Source organism: Pelodiscus sinensis, chromosome 20, assembly GCF_052426305.1.
Source record: "Pelodiscus sinensis isolate ZL-2025 chromosome 20, ASM5242630v1, whole genome shotgun sequence".
Taxonomy (NCBI): Eukaryota; Metazoa; Chordata; order Testudines; family Trionychidae; genus Pelodiscus; species Pelodiscus sinensis.
Window position 1 is genome coordinate 22,628,069 of NC_143071.1, and position 13,602 is coordinate 22,641,670.

Consider the following 13,602-nt stretch of genomic DNA (forward strand, 5'->3'; position numbering starts at 1 on the left):
AGTATGAGAATAGTATTTTTTAAAAAATACTATTTTCTCTTAATAGCAAGATGATTAATTCCCTACCAACTTCTGCTCCATTGCTGTCCCGACTTCTGGCTTACCAGAACTTCCTACTGAAGTTCTCACTTTTCCCCACAGGCTTTCCTTTGCATACTCCCTGTCGATGGCTTCACAAGGACATGAGACAGTCAGCCTCTTCTTGGCATTGGCCAAACCTCAGATCAGGAGAAGAAAGCTCAAGAGGTACATTCTCTGTGACTGTGGAGACTATTTTCAGTCCTTATTTGTCTCATGTATCCAAGCATAGCTCCAAATGGAATCCACTAACTTCTTACGCTGCTTCACAGAGCATTGAGCACTGTTTGGAGGACTACGTGGCATCACCATCCAGTTATCTTATTTTATGTCTATAACCTTTACTCTTGTTCCTGTTGTTTTTATTTTGTTTAGTCCTGACCTCCCCGTACCATGAAATTAATTATTCCTCATTTTTTGAGGCCCTTCATTTAGTATTAAGTACTCCTTTCACCCCTTCAGAATTTACAAAAGAGAAATGGGGGGGAGGGGGAAAAGATGGACAAGACAGATGTATCTGGAACTTTTTTATTCATTTTATTACAGCAGGTCTGGATAGTATCATGAGATGGTCGAGTTCAGGATCCTGACCAAACGAAGAAAGAACAGAAAAATATAGACCCTGGATTTCAGAAAAAACACACCGTGACTCTTTCAGGGAACTGATGGGCATGATCCCATGGGACTCTAACATGAGGGAGAAAGAGTCCAGAAGAGCTGGCTGTATTTTAAAGAAGCCTTATTGAAGGCGCAGGGACAAACCATCCTGATGTGCAGTAAAAAAATATGGTAGGTGATAAGCTTGGCTTAACAGTGAAATCTTTGGTGAGCTTAAACACAAAAAGGAAGCTTGTAAGAAGTGAAAACTTGGACAGATTACTAGGGGAGAGTATAAATATGTTGCTTGAGCATGCAGGGGTGTAATCAGAAAAGCCAAAGGGCAATTGGAATTGCAGCTAGCAAGGGACGTGAAAGGTAACAAGAAAGATTTCTACAGGCACTTTAGCAATAAGAAGGTGTTCAGGGAAGGCGCGGGACCCTTACTAAATGGTGGAGGTAACCTAATGACAGATAACATGGGAAAAGTTGAAATACTCAATGCTTTTTTTGGCTCTATCTTCAGACAAGATCAGCTCTGAGACTGCTGCACTTGGCAACCCAATATGGGAAGGAGGTGGGCAGCCCTCAGTGGAAAAAGAAGAGATTACTCACCTTGTGCAGTAACTGGAGTTCTTCGAGATGGTTGTCCCAATGAGTGTTCCACCTTAGGTGCTTCAGCACCACTGAGCTTGGAGGATTGTGACAGCAGTGTTCCTGGCCAGCTATAGGTGCAGAGAGTGTGTGCGCGCATTCTGAGGAAGCTGCTGCACAGTGCGGCCGGCCCCCCAGCTCAGTTCCTTCTCTGACCCAGGTGAGTAGTACCCGAGGCAAAGGGGAGGAGGGTGGGTGTGGAGGACAATCATATCGAAGAACTCCAGTTACTGCACAAGGTGAGTAACCTTTCCTCCTCCTTCGAAGAGTGTCCCTGTGAGTGCTTCACCTTAGGTGACTACGAAGCAGTATTCTTGTTAGGAGGTTGGAACTTCGGCTGGTGAGGATCTGTGATGGACAGTATTGTTTGTCCAAATCTTGTATCAGTCTCAGAACATTTTTGGAGCGCATAATGCTGTGTGCAAGTATGCATTGAAGCCCATGTGGCAGCCCTGCATAGGAGTTCTGTGGGCACACCGTGTAGGAATGCTGTTGTACCTGCAATGGCTCTTATTGAGTGGGAATACACTGTATGTGGTGGCTCCCTCTGTGCTAAGGCATATGCCAGTCTTATGCATCCCGATATCCATTCTGATAATCTGTTTTGATATAGGTAGCCCCTGTGATCTCTTTGTGGATGAAATGAAGAGCTGTGGGGTCCTTCTAAATGAACTTGCAGGCAAAAGGCTAGGGCTCTACGGACGTCGAGGGAATGGAGAACCACCTCTGACATCCTTATGGGGTTTTGGGAAAAAACTGGTAAGTATAGAGATTCATTGCAGTGGAACGAGGTAAGTACTTTTGGTAGAAACTTGGGGTGGGTTCGCAGTATTAACCTGTCCTTGTGGAATATCGTGCAAGGGGAGGGTCAGCCATTAAGGCTGCCATCTCCCCCACTCGTCTGGCTGAGGTGATTGCTACCAGGAAGGCCACCTTTATCGATAAATGTAACAGCAAGCAGGTAGTGAGGGGCTCGAAGGGCTTCCCCATAAGCGCTTTCAGCACTAAGTTCAAGTCCCATGTAGGTCCTGGGTCCTGGCGAGGAGGAAAGGTATTGTGGAGTCCCTTTAGAAAATGCTTGATGGAAGTGCGGGTGATGGCTGAGTGACTCTATATAGGGCTATGAAGAGCCAAGATAGAAGCAAGGTGGACCCTTATGGAGCTTATGGAGAGGCCTGTGTTGTGTACTGTAGGATATGCGATATTCCTATGTGTATGGGTTCATAGGTATGGTTCGTGTACCATGCCTTGAATCTCTTCCATTTTTGGATGTAGGCCTCTCTCGTTGCAGGCCTTCAGGAATTTGAGTATGGCCTGAATTGCCTCTGGAATGGATCTCTCCACGTTATTCAGCCAATTAACATCCACGCCTGAAGTTTCAATTTGTGGATGTCTGGGTGTGGAATCTGGTCCCTTTGCATGAGAAGAGACGCGACCAGTGGGAATCTGTGTGGTGGACGGTCAGTCATCTGTAGCGGGTAAGGATACCATGTCTGCCCGGGCCAACTGGGTACTACTACTATCACTTTGGCTCTGTCTTGTTTGATCTTGAGTATGAGAGGGAACAGAGGGAATGCGTATGACAGATGAGTCGTCCATCGTATGTTGAATGCGTCCCCCAGGGAGTAGGGACCTATGCCTGCTCTGGAGCAATATAGGGGGCAGCGAGCATTCCTGTGGGTAGCGAATAGCTCCAGCACTGGGAATCCCCACATCTTGAATAGGTAGGTGAGCATTGATCAGTTTATCTCCCACTCGCCACGGTGTTGTCTTTGCCTGGTAGATATGTTGTAACTATAGTTATGTTCTGTATGATGCACCATTCCCATAGGCGCATGGCCTCCTGCCATAAATGGAAGGATCATGCCCCCCCTCCCCACCTGTTGATATAGTACGTTGTGGTGATGTTGTCTGTCAGAATCTGAACTGTTTTGTTCTGGATTAGTGGAAGGAAGTGCATGCACGCATTCCTGACTGCCCTCAGTTCCAGTAAGTTTATGTGGTTTCCTTGTGAGTCCATTGACCTTGGACCACCTTGTGATTTGTGTGTGCCCCCCATCCTAGGAGTGAGGCATCCGTCGTTATTGTAATTGATGGTGTGCTATGTTGGAACAGCACTCCCACGCATATGTTGTTGTGTACTGTCCACCATGCTAGGGATGATTTTATCCTGTTCAGTATGGACAGCAGTTTGTGAAATGGGTGGGTTCGTTGGCGATAGCCTGTGTGTAATCAGGCCTGATGTGGTCTCATGCATAGGCGAGCATAGGGTACTATGAATGTTGTAGCTGCCATGTGCCCCAGTATTTGTAGGCATTGCCTTGTTATGATTGGACTGTTCTGTGCTGTTGCTATCAGGTCTTTGATGGTCATCCATCTATGGTGAGGCAAGCAAGCTGTGGCTGTCGTGCAGTCCAGATGTGCACCTATGAACTCCAGTGATTGTGTTGGGGTAAAAATGTACTTTGTGGTGTTTATCTGTAGACCGAGATTTTTGAAGAGTGTTTGTGCTAGCGTGACTGCTTGCTACACTTCTTACTGTGTGTGGCTTGCTATGAGACAATCATCAAGATATGGGAATATCGAGATCCTCCTGTTCACGAGGAGTAACGGTAGTTCGAACTAGGAAGCCTAGTTCGAACTACCTAGTTCGTGCCCCGTGTAGCCGCGCTGCACGGGGTTCGAACCAGCGGGGTTTTAAAAATGGCGGCTCCCCGCTTATGCAAATGAAGGCCGGGAAATTCAAATCCCGGGTTTCATTTGCAAGTGCGGTATGCCTACATTACCCCGCTAGTTCGAACTAGCGGGGTAGTGTAGACATACCCTGAGAGATTTCAGGGCTATCAGACCCTCGACCAACACTTCAAAACTGTTTCCTAGATGTTGATGGTTGCTGGGCAGAGGCTTGGTCGATGGGCTGTCTCCGCCTGTTTTGTCTCGGATGTTGTCTGTTATCGTACTGACGTTGGTGTTGATTGAATAGTGTGTGTCTGTATCATTGTTGGAATGACCTGTTTTGCTTTCTTCTCACAACAGGTACCTAAGGTTCTGAGGGTAGTCCTTGAGTCCGTCAAAGTGTGCAGAGATGTATTTCTGGACTCTGCAAAGAGCTTTGTACCATCCAGGGCTGGACGGAGGCATGGGCAAGCCGGGCAGCTGACCAGGGCGTCAACTGATAGGGGGGGCGCCTGATGGCAGCTGTAAGAGGTGCGCGGCATCTCTTACAGCTGCCATCAGGCACTGAGTGCCCGGCTCCCGCAGCACCGGCCCCGCAGCGCCGGCCAACAGCGCCCTTCCCCCCACGGCGCCCTAAATGGCCCGGCGCACGCGCCAGCAGCCATACCAGGGCCGCGCATGTGCTGTGCGCCCCAGGGGTGGGCCTGCACACCCTAGGGGGGCGGGCCTACTCCCCACAGGCGGGCCTGTGCATGCCTATGCCTGGGGCGCCAGAATGCCTTGGGCCGGCCCTGGTACCATCGAATGGGAGGTCTTTTATGGTGGACTGAACCTCTCTGGGAAAACCCGACAGCTGGAGCCAGGAGGCTCATCTCATTACTACAGCTGTTGCAAGTGATCTGGCTGCTGTGCCTGCAGAGTTGAGCATGGCCTGCAGGGCAGTAAGGCATATTAGCGTGCCCTCTTTAATGTTTGTTTTAAATCAGTGTTTCTTAAACTATGTTCTGCAGAACACTGGTGTTCCGTGAACAACTTGCAGGTGTGCCGCGACCTCTTCTTTGTTTTTGTCTTTTTTTGTCTGACAATTTTTTTTTGAAGAAAATTCATAGGTGTTCCGCATAAAAAAAATATTATTGTTCAGTGTTCCGTGGTCTGAAAGGCTATGTCTGGACTGGCATGATTTTCCGGAAGTGCTTTTAATGGAAAAGTTTTCCGTTAAAAGCATTTTCGGAAAAAAGCGTCTAGATCGGCACAGACGCTTTTCCACAAAATCTAGACGTGCTTTTCCGCAAAAAAGCCCCGATCGCCATTTTCGCGATCGGGGCTTTTTTGCGGAAAAAAAAATCTGAGCTGTCTACACTGGCCCTTTTGCACAAAAGTTTTGTGCAAAAGGACTTTTGCCCGAACGGGAGCAGCATAGTATTTTCGCAAGAACACTGAATCGTACATGAGATCGTCAGTGCTTTTGCGGAAATTCAAGCGGCCAGTGTAGACAGCTGGCAAGTTTTTCCGGAAAAGCGGCTGATTTTCCGGAAAAACTGGCCAGTCTAGACACAGCCAAAAAGAAACACTGTTTTAAATTGATCTCTCTTGTTGTCCAGCAGAGAGTCAATAAAGGTTGTCAGTTGGTCAAAGATCTCGTGTGTGTATTTTGCTAATAATGCTGTGTAGTTAGTAATTCTCATTTGGAGGCTTGCCAATGAATAAGCCTTTTTTCCCCATTGCGTCTAACCTTTCAATCCTTATCATATGGAGTTATTCGTGCTGTCTGTTTTCCCCTCTGGTTCGCGGCTTCTGATACCGGGTGAGAAAAGAAATTCTGCCCCCTTGGGAGAAATGTAGTATTTCCTACCTATGCACTTAGAAGAGGGGGTGGTTTAGGCCAGTTTGAGTCATATATTTTTGGCAGGGTACATGATTGCCTCATTCATGGGAATGGCCAACTTTGGATAATAGGATGTTTGTAGGATGTTTTATAAGCTTGTGTTGTGTCTGTGGCACGTCTGAGAGAGAGAGAGAGAGAGAGAGAGAGAGAGAGAGAGAGAGATCTCAAGGGTGTCAGTAACTTTTAAAGAGGTCTTGGAATGACTTAAAATCATCACCCATATTTGGTGTCTGGGTTATGATGGTATCCTCTGGAGACGCGGAGAAATTCTGTGTGGGCGGGGAAGGAGAAGACCACTGTTCTTCACCCACATAGTCCAGTTCCTGTTCCTCCGTATCAGAGCTGTATTGCTCTATGGTATGGCCATTAGGTGCCTATGACCTTGGTGTTTGGCTCCTATGCTGTGGTTGGGTAGGCTGTTGTTGCCTGTAAGCTGCCCGTGGGTCCCAACATGGTCAGGTAGGCAGAAATTGAGTTGGAAACCATGGTGATATCTGCCATTGTTGGGTGTGTTTTTGTGCTTCTTGAGAGGTGCTTTTAATGAGATGGTTTCTAAAATGTCTCCTCATTATCACTGAGTAAGGAGGCGATAAAAACTGGTTGGTGAAATTGACAGGTTGCACCATGAGACGTTTGGTGTACTGCCGGTGCTGAAGAGAGGCAATCCTGATGTGGAGGTGATTGAAAGCTCTGCTGCAGTTGTAAACTGCGGTGGGTAGCTGTGAGGGACAGGCGGCTTGTGGTGTGGAGAGCGGTGTAACTGGGAATGCCAGCTGACTATAAAGCAAGAGCAGTGCTGGGTACACTTGCGGTGCTGGCAGAGCCACCTTCATTGATTTGCTCGCGCTCAGAGTCTTGTGCGAGTGGTGTCTGCTCGGCACAGAAGCTGGTACCGCAGCTGTTTGGCTCCTTGCTGCTGCTGAGGCTTTGTGCTTTGCCTCAGACAGTTTTTGTGAGGAGTGCTGTGAATGTTTAGGGCTCTGGCTTTTCTCCTTGCTGGTTCCTGCCGTTTGTTGTTTGTTATAACCCATCTGCGGAGTTGCCGGTGCGACATTTTTGTGAGGAACACACTTCCTCAATGGGGAGTCAGTCCCTGAGGAAGAATAGGGCTGTTTCTTGTTTTCATTTTCACAGTCCTTAGGGCTTGACCTGGTATGCGCTGCCACCTCTGACTTCGTCCCAGGTGACATGTGTCTGGGAGGAGTGGATTGCTCTAGGTCAGACATTGACCGAGCTTTTCTCTCCATCTGGAGCAGCTTCAGTTGTAGTTCCCTTGATCTCCTGGATTGGGCTGTGAGCTTTTGGCAGGGTGGGCAATGGCCTGGGAGGTGTTCACCCAGACAGCGAATACACTCCATGTGCCCGTGAGAAATTGAAAAGGATAGCCTTAAGCTCGTACACTTTTTAAACCCAGATGAGCCCAGCATATCCCAGAAAGCCGGACTATGCAGGCTTAGTGCACAGTTGCTCACTTTCCGACATTGTGTCAGTTTCTTAATTTTTTTTTTAAATAAGAAACTAGAAGGTCTGAGGAGTTAGGAAGAATTCCTGAGATAATTTTTGAGTAAGTACAGAGGAAAGATGTGGTTGAAAGGAAGACTGCTGATCAGCGACTGCAGCTGACAGCCATCGAGAAGGAACTGAGGAGGGGGGCCAGCTGCACATGCGCAGTAGCTTCCTCAGAACGTACACACAGACTCTCTGCATGTGTGGCTGGTCAGGGGTACTGCTGTTGCAAATCTCCAATCCTGAGCTCAGCGGTGCTGAAGCACCGAAGGTGGAGCACCCACAGGGACACTCCTCAAAAAACAGGTTAAGAACTATTTAAAGACACTGGACATACCCAGATGCATGGGGCCATAGCTAATGCACGGATGCTGAGGGAGTTGGCTGATGTGATTGCCATGTGCTCCAGCCATGTACTTTGAAAACAAATGGCAATTGGGGGAGGTCATAGATGACTGGAAAAAGGCAAATGTAGTGCACATCTTTAAAAAAGGGAAGAAGGAAAATCTGGGGAACTACAGACCCATCAGCCTCACCTCAGTCCCCAGAAATAGGATCCTTAATGTGATGCATTGTGATGCACTTGGAAGAAAGGAAAGTGATCAGGAATAGTCAACATGGATTCACATGCCTGACCAACCTGATTGCCTTATATGATGGGGTAAACTGGCTCTGTGGATCTGGGGAAGTAGGTGGATGTGAAATACGTAGACTTTAGCAAAGCTTTTGATATGATCTCCCACAGTATTCTTGCCAGCAAGTTAAAGGAGTATGTATTGGATAAATGGACTGTAAGGTGGACAGAAAGGTGGCTAGATTGTTGGGCTCAGCAGGAAGTGATCAATGGCTCAATGTCTGGTTGGTGGTTGGAATCAAGCAGATTGCCCAAGGGTTGGTTCTAGGGCCAGTTTTGTTCAACATCTTTATTAATGACCAGGATAAGGGGATGGATTGCACACTCAGCAAGTTAATGGATGACAGTGAGCTAGAGGTTTCAGAGGAGTAGCCGTTTTAGTCTGTAACTGGAAAAGCTTAACAACTAGTCTTGCCACACCTTAGAGACTAACAAAAATGTAGTTGGTATCATGAGCTTTCATGGTGGGTTATGCCCAGAAAAACTCATGATATCAACTATATTTTTGTTAGTCTCTATGGGTATGTCTACACTAGCCCCCTAGTTCGAACTAGGGAGGCTAATGTAGGCATCCGAAGTTGCAAATGAAGCCCGGGATTTAAATATCCCGGGCTTCATTTGCATCTTCCCGGGCACCGTCATTTTTAAATGTCCCTTAGTCCGAACTCCGTGCGCGTGGCTACATGCGGCACGGAGTAGGTAGTTCAAATTAGGATCTCTAATTCGAACTACCGGTACACCTTGTTCTACGAGGAGTAATGGTAGTTCAAATTAGAGATCCTAATTCGAACTACCTACTCCGTGCCGCGTGTAGCCGTGGGCACGGAGTTCAGACTAAGGGACATTTAAAAATGGCAGCGCCCGGGATAATGCACATGAAGCTCGGGATATTTAAATCCCGGGCTTCATTTGCAACTTCGAATGCCTACATTAGCCACCGTAGTTTGAACTAGGGGGCTAGTGTAGACATACCCTAAGGTACTGCAAGACATTTAAAACTTTTTACTAAGCTAGAGAGAGGAAGATACGCTGGAGGGCAGAAATAGGGTGTAAAGAGACAAAGACAAATTGGAGGATTCGGCCAAAAGAAGTCTGACAAGGGCAAGTGCAGAGTCCTGCACTTGGGACGGAAGAATCCCAAGCTCTCAGAGGGTATGTCTACACTACAATGTTAGTTCGAACTAACGGATGTTAGTTCAAACTAACATTCATAGGCGCTACACTAGCGCTCCGCTAGTTCGAATTTAAATCGAACTAGCGGAGCGCTTAGTTCGAACTAGGAAAACCTCATTTTACGAGGACTAAGCCTAGTTCGAACTTACTAGTTCGAATTAAGGGGTGTGTAGCCCCTTAATTCGAACTAGTGGGAGGCTAGCCCTCCCCAGGTTTCCCTGGTGGCCACTCTGGCCAACACCAGGGAAACTCTATTGCTCCCCTCCCGGACCCGGACCCCTTAAAGGGGCATGGGCTGGCTACGGTGCCCCTGCCAGGTGCAAGCCTGCCAGCACCCAGCCAGCAGACCCTGCACCTGGCACGGCACAGAGCCACCCACCCGATGCCCCCCAGCCCTCCCCCTCTTCCTGGGACCAGGCTGGCGGCTCCCGGGAGCTTGCCCGGGACCGCAAGAGGCGGGCACCTTCCTGGGCTAGTGCAGACATCGTGGACCTCGTCCATGATCTCCGCACTAGGCACAGGAAAGTGGCCGTCTAGGGCAGGAGAGCTGCCAGCCTGGCCACCCAGGAGCAGGTGTGCATGCAAATCAAGGGTGTCCACTGAGACCCCCGACCCTGAGCTTACAATGGCCGTACTGGGTCAGACCAAAGGTCCATCTAGCCCAGTAGCCTGTCTGCCGACAGCGGCCAACACTAGGGACCCTGGAGGGGATGGACCGAAGACAGTGACCAAGCCATTTGTCTCGTGCCATCCCTCTCCAGCCTTCCACAAACTTTGGGCAGGGACACCACTCCTACCCCCTGGCTAAGACTACTCCATGGACCCAACCTCCATGACTTGATCTCACTTCCCTTTAAACTCCGTTCTAGTTGTAACCTTCACAGCCTCCTGCAGCAAGGAGTTCCACAGGTTAACTATTTGCTTTCTGAAGAAGAACAACTTTCTCTTACTAGTTTCAAGCCTGCTACCCATTCCTTTCCTTTGGTGTCCTCTAGTCCTTCTTTATGGGAACTCATGAAGAACTTTTATGAATGCACCCTCTCCACCCAACCCCTGCTTTTAGAGACCTCTATCCTGTCCCCGCTCCATCTCCTCTTTTCTAAGCTGAACACTCCCAGTCTCTGTAGCCTCTCTTCATCTGGGACCTGTTCCCAACCCCTGATCATGTTAGTTGCCCTCCCCTCTCCCAGCCTTTCTCTTCCCCTCTCCCACCTCCTTTTCCCAGTCTCCTCCAGTTTTGTTCAATAAAGACAGAGTCAATGTTGGAAGAAACGTTATCTTTATTTTGTACATCAGGAAGGGGGGCTAGGGAAGGGTAAGTGGAAGGAGGTGAGGGAGGAATGGGGTACGAGCCCCCGATGGGGAGGACTGGGCTGGCTCTGCGGGCTTCTGGGGGTGGAAGCTCTCCCGCAGCCCCCCGATTGCCCCCTCTCGCCAGATGGCAGCCTGCGGCAAGTGCAGCCGGTCTGATGGCCGAGTGCTGTGATGTGCCCAGTGTGGGCACTCCGGGCACTCCAAGCCAGGACTGGTTTTCAAGCGGGGCATCCTGAGAACTGTCTGTCCGGGGTGCGGGTTGGGTCCCTTTAAGTGCAGCCCTCGGCTAGCCTGAGAGAGCATCTCCACGCTCTAAGTACTCCTGTGATGCCCTGCCGGCACTGCTTCCGGCCATCCTTAAGCCCTGTTCAGGGTGCACTCAATGTGGACATGCTAGTTCGAATTAGCAAAACGCTAATTTGAACTAGTTTTTAGTTCTAGACGCGTTAGTTCGAATTAGCTTAGTTCGAATTAACTAATTCGAAGTAAGTTAGTTCGAACTAACTCTGTAGTGTAGACATACCCATATAGGCTGGGGACCAAATGGCTAAGAAGCAGTTCTGGAGAAGAGGACCAGGGGATTACAATGGATGAGAAGCTGGATACCAGTCAAGAGTGCGCCCTTGTAGCCAAGAAGGCTAACGGCATATTGGGGTGGATTAGTAGGAGCATTTCCAGCAGATTTGGGGAAGTGACTTTTCCCCTTTATTTGGCACTGGTGAGACCACATCTGGAGTACTGTGTCCAGTTCTGGGCCCCCCATTACAGAAAGGATGAGAATGCATTGAAGAAAGTCCAGCACAGGGCAACAAAAATGATTAGGTGGCTGGAGCACATTGCTTATGAAGAGGCTGAGAGTTTTGATAGTAGTCTTCAACTACCTGGAGGGGGGCTCCAAAGAGGATGGAGAGGGGCTGTTCTCAGTGGTGACAGATAACAGAATGAGGAGTAATGGTCTCAAATTGCAGTGGGGAAAGTCTAGGTTGGATACTTGGAAAAACTACTTTACTAGGAGGGTGGTGAAGCACTGGAATGGGTTACCTAAGGAGGTGGTTGAATCTCCATCCCTAGAGGTTTGTAGGTCCTGGTTTGACAAAGTCCTGGCTGGGATGATTAACTTGGGATTGATCCTGCTTTAGCAGGAGGTTGGATTCAATCACCTCCTGAGATCTCTTCTATCCCTATGATTCTAAACAGTCAGCAGAAATCAGTACCTCTTCTCACGCCCTGGTTCATCACTACTGATTTATAAATTATACTCATACTTTTGATTTTACCTTGTCAAGGAAGGTGGGGCGGTCCAAGGAAGACTCTTTGGAGATTGGTGGTGGGCGGCAGCCAAGGGTTTTGGTGACCATTCCATTATAATCAGTCACTCCCATGCCACGCTTGTCGATTTCCACCTTCTTTTCCAGCAGAGCACCTGCATAGAAGGGAAGAATGGAAACACGGAAAGGACTGGTGATACAAGGTGCAAGTGATTCTGCAAAAACTTCTGAAACCTGTAGCCTGCTAAGATATATTTTTCCTACCCTTTTTATATTTTTAATAGCATGCTAGTAATGCAAGGGGCCTACAGTTAAATTTTCTGTATGATTTAGCTTTAGCAGAAATATGGTAGTTTGATGATAAAATATATTTGTTATTTTCCAAGATATGTATTGTGTAAGGGCCTTTGCGGTTAGCTTGACAAGTATTTGGGGGACCACTACTCAATTTTGATTGGCACAAGTAAGCGGAATCTGCAAACTCCCACCAACTGACTTTTCATATTTCACAAAATTAAGGTGCCAGATTTCCTGCACTTAACCACAATGTTCCCACTTCTTTTCTCTTTTCTGGGAATTGGTCCAAAAAGATGTCACTCTTTGCTTATACATATTCATAAATTCTCCCCACCTTTCTTCAAATCAGTTATAGGAATCCACAGAAATCTTAGGATACCAGGCCCAACTTTGGGTAAGGGGTTGGACATCTGGGATATTTTGGTGCCAAAAGAGAAATATAGGCCAGGGATTAGGGAAGTCGAGGCTGCTGCAGTTGTCGCTGACAGAGCCCGCTCTAGAGTGTGACCTGTTTTCTCTCAAGGTCAGAAACCAAATACTTATCTCTATTCTATCTTTATATTTCTATCTTGCTTCATTTATTTTGTTTAAGTCTTGTTTTTAGTCTCCCATACTCCACCTGCTCCAAGGCCTTTCAGGCGAAGGGAGGCTGGTCCTTCAGCCTTTGAGGAGACTAAGATCCTGTGGGTATGAAATGCTGTTAGGTAATTAGAATCTGTAAACTGAAATAAGTATAGTTTGATTTTGTTAGTGCCATCTGTAGAAGAAATTCAATTAATCTGGAAGTTCAGTACCATATTCTTTGTGGTTTTTGTAATCGTTATTCCCATGACAACAACATTTATTTTGATTGCATTTCCTAGTCGGAAGTGTGACTGTCAATCATCTGCAGACCCTCACGAGGGGGAATCTTATGGTTCAACCCACCTGTAACCTATGATAGAGAGGACGAATTTAGAGTCTCTGGTCAGATTGGCGAACCTTACCCACTTAAATTCTACTATAGTTCCTTCCCAGGCTAAAACCAAAACACTAGTATCAGTTATACACCAATTACAATTAATAATTTTAAGTGGAAAGCTAAAATACTCTGTCTTTGAAAACACTAAATATTACACTCCAGTGTTTGGTTTGAAAACAGTCACTAAAATGCGTTTCCTTAAAATGCCCTTTCGAAAAGGAATGCTAATTTAACAGGAACAGATCAAACTACATAATCATGTATCCATTCTCTGAAATGCCTTTTCTGAAAGGTGTTGGTTAGAAAGACACTTACTCATGGCCTGATCAAGATTCATATTGTTGCTCTTCAAGGCCTCTTCAGCTGGCTCTCTCTGCAAACAATAATGTGGGTTTGGTGATATTGTGTTTCACACAAGAATACAAACAAAATAGGAAATTTCAAGACTGTCTTCAATATTGGGTGTAACACTGACATGTATTAAGTGAATCAGATTATGTTTATACATAACTTTTTTGCTCTCACCAATTAAGACATGCTTCCCAGAAAGATATGACTT

The 13,602-nt window shown here is 47.3% G+C and overlaps 1 protein-coding gene across 7 annotated transcripts in view; it reads right to left on the reverse strand.

Moving 5' to 3' along the window:
* TNRC6C (trinucleotide repeat containing adaptor 6C) overlaps positions 1–13,602 on the reverse strand; it is a 351,877-nt gene that overhangs the window by 88,775 nt on the left and 249,500 nt on the right. For all 7 annotated transcript variants that reach the window (XM_075903557.2, XM_014573581.4, XM_075903558.2 and 4 more), the window contains 2 exons: positions 13,359–13,416; positions 11,795–11,940 (listed from right to left, as the gene is read on the reverse strand). In XM_075903557.2, the coding sequence (XP_075759672.1) occupies positions 11,795–11,940; positions 13,359–13,416 (204 nt within the window). The remainder of the gene's footprint in view (positions 1–11,794; positions 11,941–13,358; positions 13,417–13,602) is intronic.